The sequence below is a fragment of the Mustela nivalis genome (assembly GCF_964662115.1).
Source record: "Mustela nivalis genome assembly, chromosome: 11".
Classification (NCBI taxonomy): domain Eukaryota; kingdom Metazoa; phylum Chordata; class Mammalia; order Carnivora; family Mustelidae; genus Mustela; species Mustela nivalis.
Genome location: NC_139030.1, coordinates 13980836 through 13993361, shown reverse-complemented (window position 1 = coordinate 13993361; position 12526 = coordinate 13980836). Strand labels below are relative to the sequence as shown.

The 12526-nt window shown below is 45.0% G+C and overlaps 1 protein-coding gene across 3 annotated transcripts in view; it reads right to left on the bottom strand.

Annotated features, from left to right (window-relative positions):
- CCDC93 (CCC complex scaffolding subunit CCDC93) overlaps positions 1–12526 on the bottom strand; it is a 91359-nt gene that overhangs the window by 40969 nt on the left and 37864 nt on the right. For 2 of the 3 annotated variants that reach the window (XR_014300410.1, XM_082689867.1), the window contains exons 9-11: positions 10309–10401; positions 9984–10034; positions 9048–9134 (exon numbers count right to left, since the gene is read on the bottom strand). Coding sequence is in view for 2 of the 3 variants with exons in the window: in XM_082689867.1 (XP_082545993.1) it covers positions 9048–9134; positions 9984–10034; positions 10309–10401 (231 nt within the window). In the remaining variant the exon portion in view is untranslated. The remainder of the gene's footprint in view (positions 1–9047; positions 9135–9983; positions 10035–10308; positions 10402–12526) is intronic. The other variant, XM_082689868.1, reaches the window with a different exon arrangement.

The window sequence follows — 12526 nt, the reverse complement described above, 5'->3', positions numbered from 1 at the left end:
CTCTCCTAGCCTAAACTGTGCTTTGGAGGAAGACAGAGTTTTGAAAGGTCTTCTTATTCTGTCTTTCCTCTCTCCCACAAATGGTCATGAAAACCGTATTGTGTTAGGCACTGGGAATATACAATGATCCCAGCTCTCATTTACAGGAAGACAGATAGAGACAAATGAAAACAGCATATTGTCAGTAGTGCTCGGAAGGAGACTACCAGGAGTGGAGCCACACAACATCACAGAAAAGCCCGTCATAGGGAGGAAAGTCACTGGTCCTGGCCACTAGGTGAGTCTTTGCACAAACCTGCAGAGACTTGTCAGCCTCTGCTGAGCAGTCATTATGCATCAGGCAACAGAGATGAGAGTTGCAAGAGGAAACTTGGCCCTCCGGAAGTAGATAGATTTAGAATGTAACTTAACACTTGTGACCTCGTATGAAGAAATGCAGTCTAGAATGAAGGAGTACAAAAATCCAACCCTGGAAAAAAAAAAAGAAGACCCTTTTTTCTATCTGTGGTCACAGCAGGAGGTTCCCAAGAAGACAAATTCTCCCTGGTACCATACTTCTTCCCAAGCTCCACATGCTAATGCTGCTGGAAAAAATGGTAAAAATGCTTTCCTGTGGTGGGACTGGTGGGATTAGAAACATTTGCATCTTAGCTGACTAGAAACCACATTGGTTCTGACTCAGGCCTGATTCTTATAACAAAGGAGTCAGGATCTAAGTTTTCCATGATCTGCTAATCTCAGCAAGGTTCCTGGGGTGCAGTAACTTTCCCCAGTCCCCATCCCCCTTAAACTATATCTTTCCATTTCACCTCAACTGGGTATAGTTTTAAAGTCATTCATTCTGCCCATTTATTCCTAGGACAAAAAGTTCAGTGTCAACTCTGTTGGGTCGGTGGCTCTGGGAATGCAGGAGGAACAATAAAATGACGGCGGGGCCGCCCCTTCCTTAACCCTTGACTCTCCTGCCATAAGGATGTATGCCCACGTCCCATTCCCACAAGTAACCCGATACCTATGCAGGAAACAGGACTCCCCCGACCCTCCAATCACCAAATACCCTACCATATATGGCTGTAAACCTATGCCCTGTCTTACTTAACCCAGGTAAAAGACTCCCCCAACCCACTCCCCGCAGGACTTCCCCAACTCTCCTCTCTGGAGTCCCGGAACCTCGCCAGAGGGCACCTTTAATAAATCTTGCCTTGTGCCTACCGAGCCTGCTGTCATGTTTATCTCGCCTGTAAAACCTTACAAACTCTACCAACCAGTTTGCATTGGGCACATATACTGACATTTCAAATGGCAACAGAAACCCAGTAGCAACTGGTATCCATCTGAGATCATATAGGTCATGTTATTCTGTAACTTCTCTGCTTACGGGTTGACTGAAGGCTAACTCGGAGCTCCCGGAGGCAGCAGGCAGCATCCACCTCTTCCTTGTAACTAGACCCTGCAACGCCCCCCACCCCCGGCGGACACTGCTGGAGTATACAGTGTGTGCACAACAGGTGTTGGCTGCAGGAGGAAATCATCCCATCTTGGGGCTCAACTGTCAGTTCCCTGGCAGAAAAGAAGTCAAAGCTCAAGAGTGAACATATCTCTAAAATGATACCGATTTTCTTTATAAGTGTTTGAAAAAGCTAACTGGAATAGCCCTACCTGGAAATAAGAAACCAGGGTAGAGAAACAAGACCACGAAGGCAGTTACTGCAAGAGGGCGGCTGATATATTAGCAACTGACACTTTTGGGTCAATCCCATCCAATTCAGTTAGACAGATTCCCTGAGTAGGCACCGGCCATGGTGAGTGCCTAGCATCACCTGGTTTATAACATTTCCTGTGGGGGACCACTATCACCTACTCGCTCTCATGCCAGAAAGGCTGCCGTCAAGAGGCAGGCCACCACCTAGCCCAAGCAACTGGACCCCGGAGGTATATGGGACCTAAGCCACGTGAGAGATATCATCCTTAGGACTCTACGCATAGAAGTGGGGAGGGTGCTAGAAGACTGACAGTCTGTGGTGAAGCCAGCAGGTGACAACAGAGAGAGAAACCAAGTGAAGCAAGAGCAGAGATGAGACAAGGCTGCTGGAGTCCCTGGGACCCCTGCATTCACAGACCTCCCAGTTATGATAAACACTCCCTTTTTGCTTATACCATTACGGGCAGCTTCCAGTCCTTGCAAACAAAAGGCTCCCTCCCACACCCATACTGTCCAAGTTAGCGAGCGTGGAACTTAGGAGGCAGCTGGTTTTTCATCATAGTGTAATATAAATTATCACAAAGGAGAGGGACAAGGACAAGTGGGACAAAATCCACCCTAATCAAATGTGGTTGTCTGCATTCTCTAGAGGGGACTTAATTTCCTTTGTGTTTTTATATGTGCATTCCTGACCATGCCCTGGCCACGACCTCTTTTTGGCTACACCCAGCTCAATTACCTGAGCACCCCCAGGTGCTCCTGAAAGACATAACTTCAAGACTGGCCGGGCTTCCAATTAACTGCCAGAGAATGGGCCTCAGAATCAAAAGTTCAGAAGCAATGGTGCCAGAATTTCTTAATTGCCGGAAAGGAACATTTCCAAAACCTATTAAGAAAAAAATTTCTTCCACAAATAAGTCCTTTGATGGCTGAAAATTCATCAGGATGTTACATTCTAAAGGTTATAAAAGTGATATGAAAAATCACAATGCACACACCCCAAATAGAAACTTCCACAGCTTTTAGCAGCACAGGTGTGATTGCGTGTGTGTGCCTGGGCCACACCATTTTCATTTTGCTTATTTCTGTGGCTAGTTCCCAACATGACCTGGCGTCTCTCTACTTAGCCTAAGGTAGGCAGCCGGACAGTGACAGAATCTAAAGAGATTTGTCACTGCAAGCCTGGAAGGTGGATGAGAAGGATGACGGCAAAGGATGATGGCTGGCCCCTACAGACACTCTACTTTGCCAAGGAGACAGGTTTCAAAGTCAGACAGTCCTGTATGCGAACCTGGAACTTCTTAGCTATGTGACACTGGACAAGTGACTCAACCCTTTAGTGTCCTCATCTGCAAAATGGATATAACATCACACGCTTACATACTGAACACCAACACTGTCAGGTCCTTGCTCCAAGGTTGCAGAGAGCAGTAAAACGTGGTCCACATACACATAAACAGAGAGTTTCAGCTGCAAGTGAGGAAGTACAATGATGAAGGAAGACAGAGGATTATATGCAAGAAGGCAGCACACTACTCTGAGAATTCACGAGATCATCACATACAAGGCACTGAGCACTCAGGATAGACTCTTCTGATTCCCCAAGGCAAATCTGTGCTTCTAGATTAACAAAATGTTCTAAGATTCTATCTCAGGAAGATGCTGACCAAGGAATGATTTAGCTGGCTGTCACGTATTAAAGTGGTTGAAATGATATAGGGTTCATTAGTAAGTGGCATTAGGGAGAGTCCCTTCTTGTCCTTCAAGGGGACCTGGCTACTTCCTTGGCTCGGCTTCCTTCCCCTTCTTCTGACACAAGCTAGTGCAGGATCGTAGAGCAGAAGTGGGTTTTGGACAGTCAAGTTTTTTAGTGTTCTGCAAATGACAGTCATAGACTCTCCTTCCCTATAAAAATGAAGGCTAAGATGCAGCGAGCGTATTAGACATCAACACCAAAAAGCACAGCAGTGTCTCATCTAGCGCATTCTGGAAAGGGCATTACCCTTCAGAAAAGAAGGGAGATGGTGCTCTTTGGCCGAGAGCCTACATGAACTCATGAATTATATATCTGGGAGCTTCTTCACATTCCTCTTCCCTGCTGCTTTACAGGAACCATATTAAATTGAGTTACATATCTCAGAGGCTTGCTTTGAAACACATGCGTTATTTATCATGTTACACTGTTAGAAGAACTTGTGAACTTTACAAATCAAAGAGAAGCCTGCACATGTGTTTTCCCACATTTTTTATATCCTAATGCCTGTCAGCTTTCCAAGCACCAGGCCGGCTGTTCGATTCACTGCCTGCTCACAAAATCATTTTCACTCTTTCATACTCCCAAAACTATCTTGTCCCTTTTCTCCACTAAGCAGAAATCCATCCTGTTACCAGATTAATTTGGGTTTTTTACAAGTACCTCTGAAGGCCTCCCTCTGGGGCATCCCTCAATCCCATCTCCACTTCCAAGGGATTCGTTTCGGAAACCGGAAAGGTGAGGGCATGGACTTCTGATAAGCTGCCAGTGCCTGGTATCAGCCCAATTCATGGCAGTAAGATTTTTTTTTTTTAAAGATCTTATTTATTTGACAGAGAGAGATCACAAGTAAGCAGAGAGAGAGAGAGAGAGAGAGAGAAGCAGGCTTCCCACTGAGTAGAGAGCCTGATGCGGGACTCGATCCCAGGATCCTGAGATCATGACCGAAGGCAGCGGCTTAACCCACTGAGCCACCCAGGCGCCCCATGGCAGTAAGATTAAAGCGGAAACCAAACAGTGTGGTGGACAACCCTAGGAAAGCCCTATTCCCTCTGCCTCCTGGTGTTCAGGCCTTCATGTAAGCCCATCCCCTGAATGTGGATGGGACCTGTGACCTGCTTCTAACCAAGAGAAGACAGTGAAGTGATGGGATATATGTGAGTGCATGCACCTAGCTGTTATATAGAACTACAACGTCTAGCCTATGAGGAGGTGCTCTTCCTTGCTGGCTTTGATCAAACAAGTGGCAATTTGGGGAAGGCCACATGGCAAGGAACCGAGGGTAGCCAGCAGCCAGCAGCCAGCAAGAGCTGAGGACTTCAGCCAACAGGCTGAATCCTGTTAACAACCACATGAGCTTAGAAGTGGATCCTGCCCCAGCTGAGCCTCAGATAAGAAAGCAGACCCGGGCAGCACTTCCACTGTGAGAGCCCTAAACAAAAAAATCCTGCTATTCTGTGCTCAACTGCTCACCCCCAGTGACTGTGAGATACTAAGTGTGTGTTGTTGGGGCACCTGGGTGGCTTAGTGGGTTAAGGCCTCCGCCTTCGGCTCAGGTCATGGTCTCAGGTCCTGGAATCAAGCCCCGCATTGGGCTTTCTGCTCAGTACGGAACCTGCTTACTCCTCTCTCTCTGCCTGCCTCTCCACCTACTTGTAATCTCTGTCTGTCAAATAAATAAATAAAATCTTTAAAAAAAATGTGTGTGTTGTTTTAAGCTACCACCTTTGTTGTAATACTGATGTGCAACAGTAGATAACTAAATGTACGAATAAGCAGAGGAGAAGTAAAGCAGCCTCTGGCATCTGAGAGCCAACCTGGCCTTCTCGACAAGACCTCGATGTTGCTGGGAGCTGCCCTGCACATCCTAGATTTTGGTGCTAAACATAGGTAATTTCAAAGAATGTCAACATCACACAATGTCTTGAAGATGAAGGAAAAGACATGAGCATTCCGTAATCATGTCTGAACATGGACAAAATCTCATAATTGCTCAAATCGCAAAAATGACCAAACATACCCCTATGCTGGCTAATAACAGTACACAGCTTTAACCATGATTCATTACCTCATCTTTTTAATTTTTTTCATTCCCCCATCTTATTAAATTTATTTAGACAATCATTTATAGTATCACCCTTCCTTAAAACATCCAACAGACAGCAAAGCCCTACTTTCTTGGTCCTTCCCACAAATCACCTAAAACAAGCCAGAATCCCACAGTAAGTCTTTCCTAATGCTTCCTTACTGAGATGTTGCATGGCTCCCCACCCGTGCACAGTCTCCCCCACCAGCACCAGCAATAAACCCGACTGTTCAACTATAGTTGTGCTCCTCATGCTCTCTGGTGAGAGGCCACTGATAAAACAGGAGCAAACAATAAAGCAAACAACAACTACAACAAAGCCACTTCACCATGGAACTTGCACAAAATTAGAGAAGTATAAACCAATAAAGTAAGAAAGAGTCCATAAACAGTTTAAATTAGATAAAAACCACAAAAATACAATAAGCTATCTCCAAGTAAGTATAAAGAAATTATGAATAAATGGTATTAGGAGAGTGGATAGGAGGAGGAAAATTGGCATGAATCCCATTTTAGAATAAATAAAAGTGAACTCCACATAAGTTAAAGAATTAAACATCATCAGTAAAAGATGAACTGAAATGTAATGGATTACTTATTGGATCCATGGAAAGATGATGACCCGGTCACCTGGAAACAATAATAAAAAGATCCATTGATTTACGTACAAATTCCTTGTTTATAATGAAAAGCAATCCAAAAATAAAAAAACACTGGGTGTTACATGCAACTAATGAATCACTGAACACTACATCAAAAACTAATGATGTACTGTATGGTGGCTAACTTACTGTATATTAAAAAAAAAAAGCCAAGAAATACTTTAGTGATGAAATATATAAATCTAGAATATAGACTATATTCAAATTTAAAAAAAAATTTTTATAAACATACATTTTTATCCCCAGGGGTACAGGTCTGTGAATCGCCAGAGACTATATTCAAATTTATATGCAAAATATCACATATCCAAAAGATAAATGAGTACAGGTAATGACAATTTATATAGTACAAAACAGAGCAAACAAAAACATGGAACCATGGCCCATCCTCTCAGGAGCAGAGGTGCTATCTTATAGCTACTAAAGTAGCAAGTTAGACAAATGAACAAAGTTGGAAATGTGGGGCCATGGTGAAGCCCCTTTATCACTGACAGTATTGTGTGTTGTTACAACTTATTTGTAAAGCAACAAAGAGAGATAACCCAACACCCAACTCCTAAAAAAATCTCTTAGTAGAGACTATCTGCTCAGAGTTTACGACAGCATTATCCACAGTGGCAAACACAGACAACTTAGAAGTCGAACAACAGGGAAATGTTTGAGGAACTGGGCTGTATTAACACATGAATTATCTAGTATTCAAATAAGTGCAAAGGCTAGAAACATAAAAAATGTTTAGGATTCGACATGACAAAAAAAAATGCAGACTATAAAAAGCAAATGAAGGTGAGTATCAGCTAAAAGCTCTCACGTGCCAGACACTGTTTGAGGTATTTAGTCACATTTCACTTAATCTTCACAAAATCCTGACAGTGAAGTAGTATTATCTCCATTTTACATGGGGAGATAGGAGGACAAAGAGGGGTTAAATAAATTGGTCAAGGTCATACAGCTGGGACGTAGAGGAGACAGATATGAACTAAGACATGACTTCAAATGCTGTCTTTTTAACTGTACCACCCGACCTCTTGATGCCCTACCTGATGGCTGCAACTAGGAACCACCATGGAGATGTGGAACCAACCCTGGAGGGTAATATGCAAATGTGAGATGACTCTGATATGAGAATAAGATTAATAGGATATAATTTAAAAAAGCATTACCTTTAACGCTATATGATCTACATACATAATGCAAAAACACAATCAAGCGGTGAACCCTGAACCTCTAATTCTTCATTAGCAGTTTAATTACTTATGTCCTTGGAAAAACACTGGTTCCAAACTACTTCCAACGTCACTCTTTTCTGGCAGAATGGAATGTAGGTAGAGAGTGCAGTCACAGGTCGTGGGTACAGATCACAGTACAAGGGTGAGGAGGGAAAGTTCAGGGGATAACAGACCCAAAAGGAGAAACAGACATGCAAGAGCTGACTGGGGAAAGAGGTAAGCTTCAGCACTCCCAGGCAAAGAGAGGCATCTGACCAACAAAGGAGGGTCAGCCTGCTTGGTTTCCCTCTTAAAATAATCTGAGCTCTTATCTACCGGCAGTAGGTGAGTATGAAGACAAAAGTCAGGGCCCCTGCAGTGAGTACCCCAACTTCTAGTTGTTTTTTTTTTTTAAACTGGATTCATCAATGCTATGTGGCAATATAAAGGCAAGAGCCATCCAATTGTGTGCTGACCACCAATCAAGAAACTTCCTTTTTGGGGCAATGTATAAATCGTTCTCCTCAATTACACTTTCAAGGCTTTTAAGCTGATCTGTAACTTTGAGGATTATCTAAGTCCTTTTCCAGTCAAATCTCTGAGGACACTTTGACTACTGTCATCTCTCCTTGGTGGCAGATTGAAACAGAGGACACTTTGGACTCCATGAAAGCTGGATTAGAAAACCCGTATTAAGCAGCACTGACTTGGCGGGTAGCGGGTAGGGGAAACATGAGAATCACACCCCCGGACTTTCTAAGCCATTTTACTCATTGTATTGCTCAAAGACCCCTCATTGGTGGGAGGTGACCCCCTGCAGTGTTTACAGAAGGTCATAACTCTCAGTTTCAGGAGACATCCTTTCCCCAAGTACATCATCTCTGCAAAATCACTTGAGAAGAATATTGCACGGAGGGCTGGAGCATAACTAATTTGTCGTCAAGGCTTCTGAGACAGGGAAGGCAATGCTGGATGCTTTAATACACATCAACGTTTTAGGGCGATGGACTTGAGTATGGCTGGGAAAGGAAGGATGTGAAACAATGCCCTGTAAATCTGATTTCACCGATACTACATCTCAGCCGGACCAGAATCAGTTATGTGCAAAATGATTAATCACCATCTCCCTGAAATAGTCAAGGTCCTGCTACCTATTCTTAGGATAGAAAAAAATCTAACACTGAAATATAGCTTTTAGGCTTTAGTTCATTCTATACCCTTTTAATAAAGTGGAACAAAAAATTTTGCCTTGGGCTTGGCTGAGTTATGGGGTTTGTCTCCTAAGTGGCAAAAGCTTATTCTTCTACCCAATCACCAAACTGAGCCCGAGTTATAAGAAGCCTGGTAGAGAAGGAAAAATGCCTATGCTATACCTCGGACATCAATTTATCAGATGTGATCCTTGCTCTGAGAGACAGGCTTTCTCTTTATATGTATAGAAAAATAGGCACTGCAGAAGAAAATTAACTGAGCTAACGGACAAATGCTGACGGCTTTGCATGGCGTGCATGTCTCTGACAAATGTCGCTGGTGAATTACAACGTGACTCCATCAATGATATGGAAGGGTATAGGGACACAGAAGAGATCCTGGGGGCATGACCTGAGGCTAAGACTCCACCTGGGGCCCCACATACCTTCTCTGCGTACTCGGACACGATCTGCTTGATCTCGGCGGAGCAGAGTCCCACGATCTGGCCTACGGAGCTGGCAGTGAGGCGGCTCTGCAGTCACGGGGAGGGGGGGTTCTTAAGGCCATGCCTTGTCTTTCACAGAACTGGAAAATCTGAATGCTCTGAGTCATATAGCAAACATAGATAATACTCCAGGGGAGGAGGGGGAATATTCTGGGCTTTGTTTAGGTATCTATCAACAAGGAAAGGGGAAAACAAGCCGTGGGGCAAATGGTAAGCCATCTCTCCATCATGTGAATCATTCAGATGTTTGTGCCAGACTCTTCCTGGTCCTTGGGAAATCATTCTTTACCCCAAATACCCCATCTCAGGGTCTCTATCTGAGCAGAGGAACCTGGAAGTCTTAGAACTGAGGGGAAGAAAAAAATACACATGGGACAGAAACAGTAATCTTAGAGCTCTCCAAATACCTCATTACTGCCACAGGCTTTTCCTGCCCTAAAAAGGAGGGATCCTTTCAAAGCCCTTGGTTAAACCTTTTGGACAGGCCCCGAGGTCTGGGAAGACCAGTGAAAAATATGGTGTTGTATTTTCTAAGCAGATGGCGTGGGAAGGACGAGGGTTGTTCTGGCATGGGTGGTTGTGGAGAGGCAGGGCTGAACCACGGCTCCTCTACAGATGTCCTTGTGATGCCGTCCCAGCAAGGACATCCCACTCTCACAAGGGTCCTTGCAGATCCCCAGAGGTTCCCATGGACGGCAACACTATGCACTGGGAGAAAGCTTCCTAAGAGACCCTAAGGAAAGAGGAAGCACTGACTGCTAAAAAGACAGGGCCCTGATGAAGGAGGTCCCTCTGGGAGGAGGCTCCCTGGAGTAGCAGAGGGCGGTTCCACATCCCCACCTCCACATGGCACCACCCACACAATGCCCTCCTCACCTCCTCATTGGCCATGGCGGTCATCTTGGTCATCAATGACTGGATACGCTGCTGGAAGAACGGAGAGAAGTAGCAGAAGTACGTAAGGCTTCTGCAACGGGTCTACACAGACTTTTGCGGTGCAATCCAAGGTTGTTTACTTGTTCTCTCTAGTGAGGCTCATGAGGGAAGGGGTGAGGAAAGGAAACTGGAAAGGGTGTGAGAGGCCAGCTAACAGCAGTGGGTGTGGGAGGCAGTTGGCCGTTTGCAAAGCTGGGGATGAAGGGACAATTTCTCCCCAGATGCCTGAAACAGAAGCCCCAGGGGACCTACACTGGCCACACACCTCTTCAGCAGCTTGAAGCTCATCTTCCTCACGGGCATCAGCTTTTTCTGCAGCCGAGAGCCCTGCGGGAAGGACCGTCTTCTTGTCCTCGGCCTGGAAGGGAAGATGCAAAAATAGCTGGGCCCTGGAGATGAAGACTCAGTGGAGAAAGGCTGACAATGCAAAGAGGCACAGATCTGTGAAGGACAATATGCAGATCTGGAAAGGTGAACCAGTCCCTGCCAAAGAGTGGGGAATCCAGAGACCTGAGCTTCCAATCCTACCACAGACCGAGCAGGTCAAGGTCCAGGCCTTGGCCCATGCCTCACGCCATTGCTATACTGCTTGCTGGTTCAGTGCCTATCAGGTCGCATGCATTTGCCAGACTCCTCCTTTGACTGGGTCTCCTCCCTGCCTTAACGCCTTCAAGAGCAAATCACTGCCTAACAGAGTATATTTTTCAAATGACCACTTGAGACCCACTGGGGGACATGCAAGTTTTAGCAGGTATGGCCAGCATCTATAGACATGACACGAAAATAAGAGAACAGGACACATCAAAGTGCTTTACACATAGTAAAGGGTTAGGCACTGCTCTGTGAAACCTTTATTTTGGAGCGGTCTGTGTGTGTACTGAATCATGATGAAAAACAGAATTCTTACTGCTAAGGGTAGCCAACAAAGTTTAAAAACCACTGGCCTGAAGGATAAAAATCGAACTACTTCACCTGGTGATCCAGCTTCTGGCTCTGGATCCAGCCTCAGGCTCTAAACATACCCACCACCACACTCAAGACACCTGCATGACCTGAAGCTTCTCAAAACTGCACTGCAAGTCAAGAAATCTTGCTCCTAGTTCCGTGTCTGCCACCTTGCAGCGGGGTGACCACAGGCTTACCTTCTCTGGATATCAGGGTCCTCTTGGATTGAAAAAGAGAAATGGCGGTCTCAGACGGCCTCCTTAGACCGACCCAATTCTAGAAGGCTTTTCTATAACCTGCCTGTAACTGACCCCAGGGAACACTGTGAGCTCCTCACTGCGGGGGATATAGGTATCCCCTGATTTCAAAAACTCGTGTTAGGCCACTTTGCTTTCACAAAAGACCCCTATTAGTACCTGTTGTTGTTGATCAAAAGAAATCTGAAAAGGATTTTCGCTTTTACAAAAAAAGGTGAAAGCGAAAACAGTTTTCAGCGTTTAGCTGTGAGCCATTAGGAGGGAGTGTGTAACCTGGGCAATGAAAGCGGGCTGCTGAGCTCCTTCCCTGGGAACGACATTCAGCATCTCAGCATCAAGCTACAAGAGCTTCGAACTGTATCCAAGCATCTGTGCTTTGTCTCAATTTATTTTGTGTGTCTGTTGGCAAGGCTTGTATCAGAAAAGCCTAAGACTTGACTTTTTGGGTCTAGGAATGCTCACAAATTTTTCATATAAACTGATGGCAATTGCTTCTTTGCTTTATACCATTCTGCCTTATAAAAGGCTTTACAGCTACACTCTACTTTGGGATAGTAGAGGAAACCTGTATCTGTATTTGTAGACAAGCCCAAAGTGAATACCATTTAATGAGCATCGCATGGCTTTTCCAAACATAATTAATACACCCAATAACTATACGCACAGACATTCTTTTCAGACTAAATTACATGCCAAATTGAAAGTACACATCAAATTCTTATTACGTATCCGATGCCACCTGACATACACAAATCCAGAAAACCCTTGCTTTGGAGGAAATGACTGTTTAGTTAAAAATAAAAACACAATGGTTGCAAAATTAAATAACGAGAAGACCGAAAAAGAAGGTACCCTAATCAATGACTGGCTGCCCCGAACTACCACTGCCCCTGATAAAACAGCTCATGCTTATTTGGTATCTCCCGCATCATTCTCCCCACCAAGGCTGTGAGGGGGTACAGTGACCACCCCTCCTTCACAGACGCCGTGAACTGAGGCGCAGTGAGTAAGTACACTGTCTGAAGTCACACAGAGAAGGGATCTGAAACCAGCCAGCCTGTCTTTGGCACACACGCTCCTATTTACTCTCCGTGCCCTCTGCTGACTGAGACAGCAATCACCACATAACGCAGGAGGCTGAGAGCCAGGCAGGCTTCCTGGAAGGATCAAGGTTCTGCACAGAGCCGGGGCGGCAGGAGAACAGAGCCTAGAGAGGAAGTGTCCTATGCAAGGAACTCTTGGGAGTCTGATGGGGAATGAGGGAAAAAAAGAGTACACATG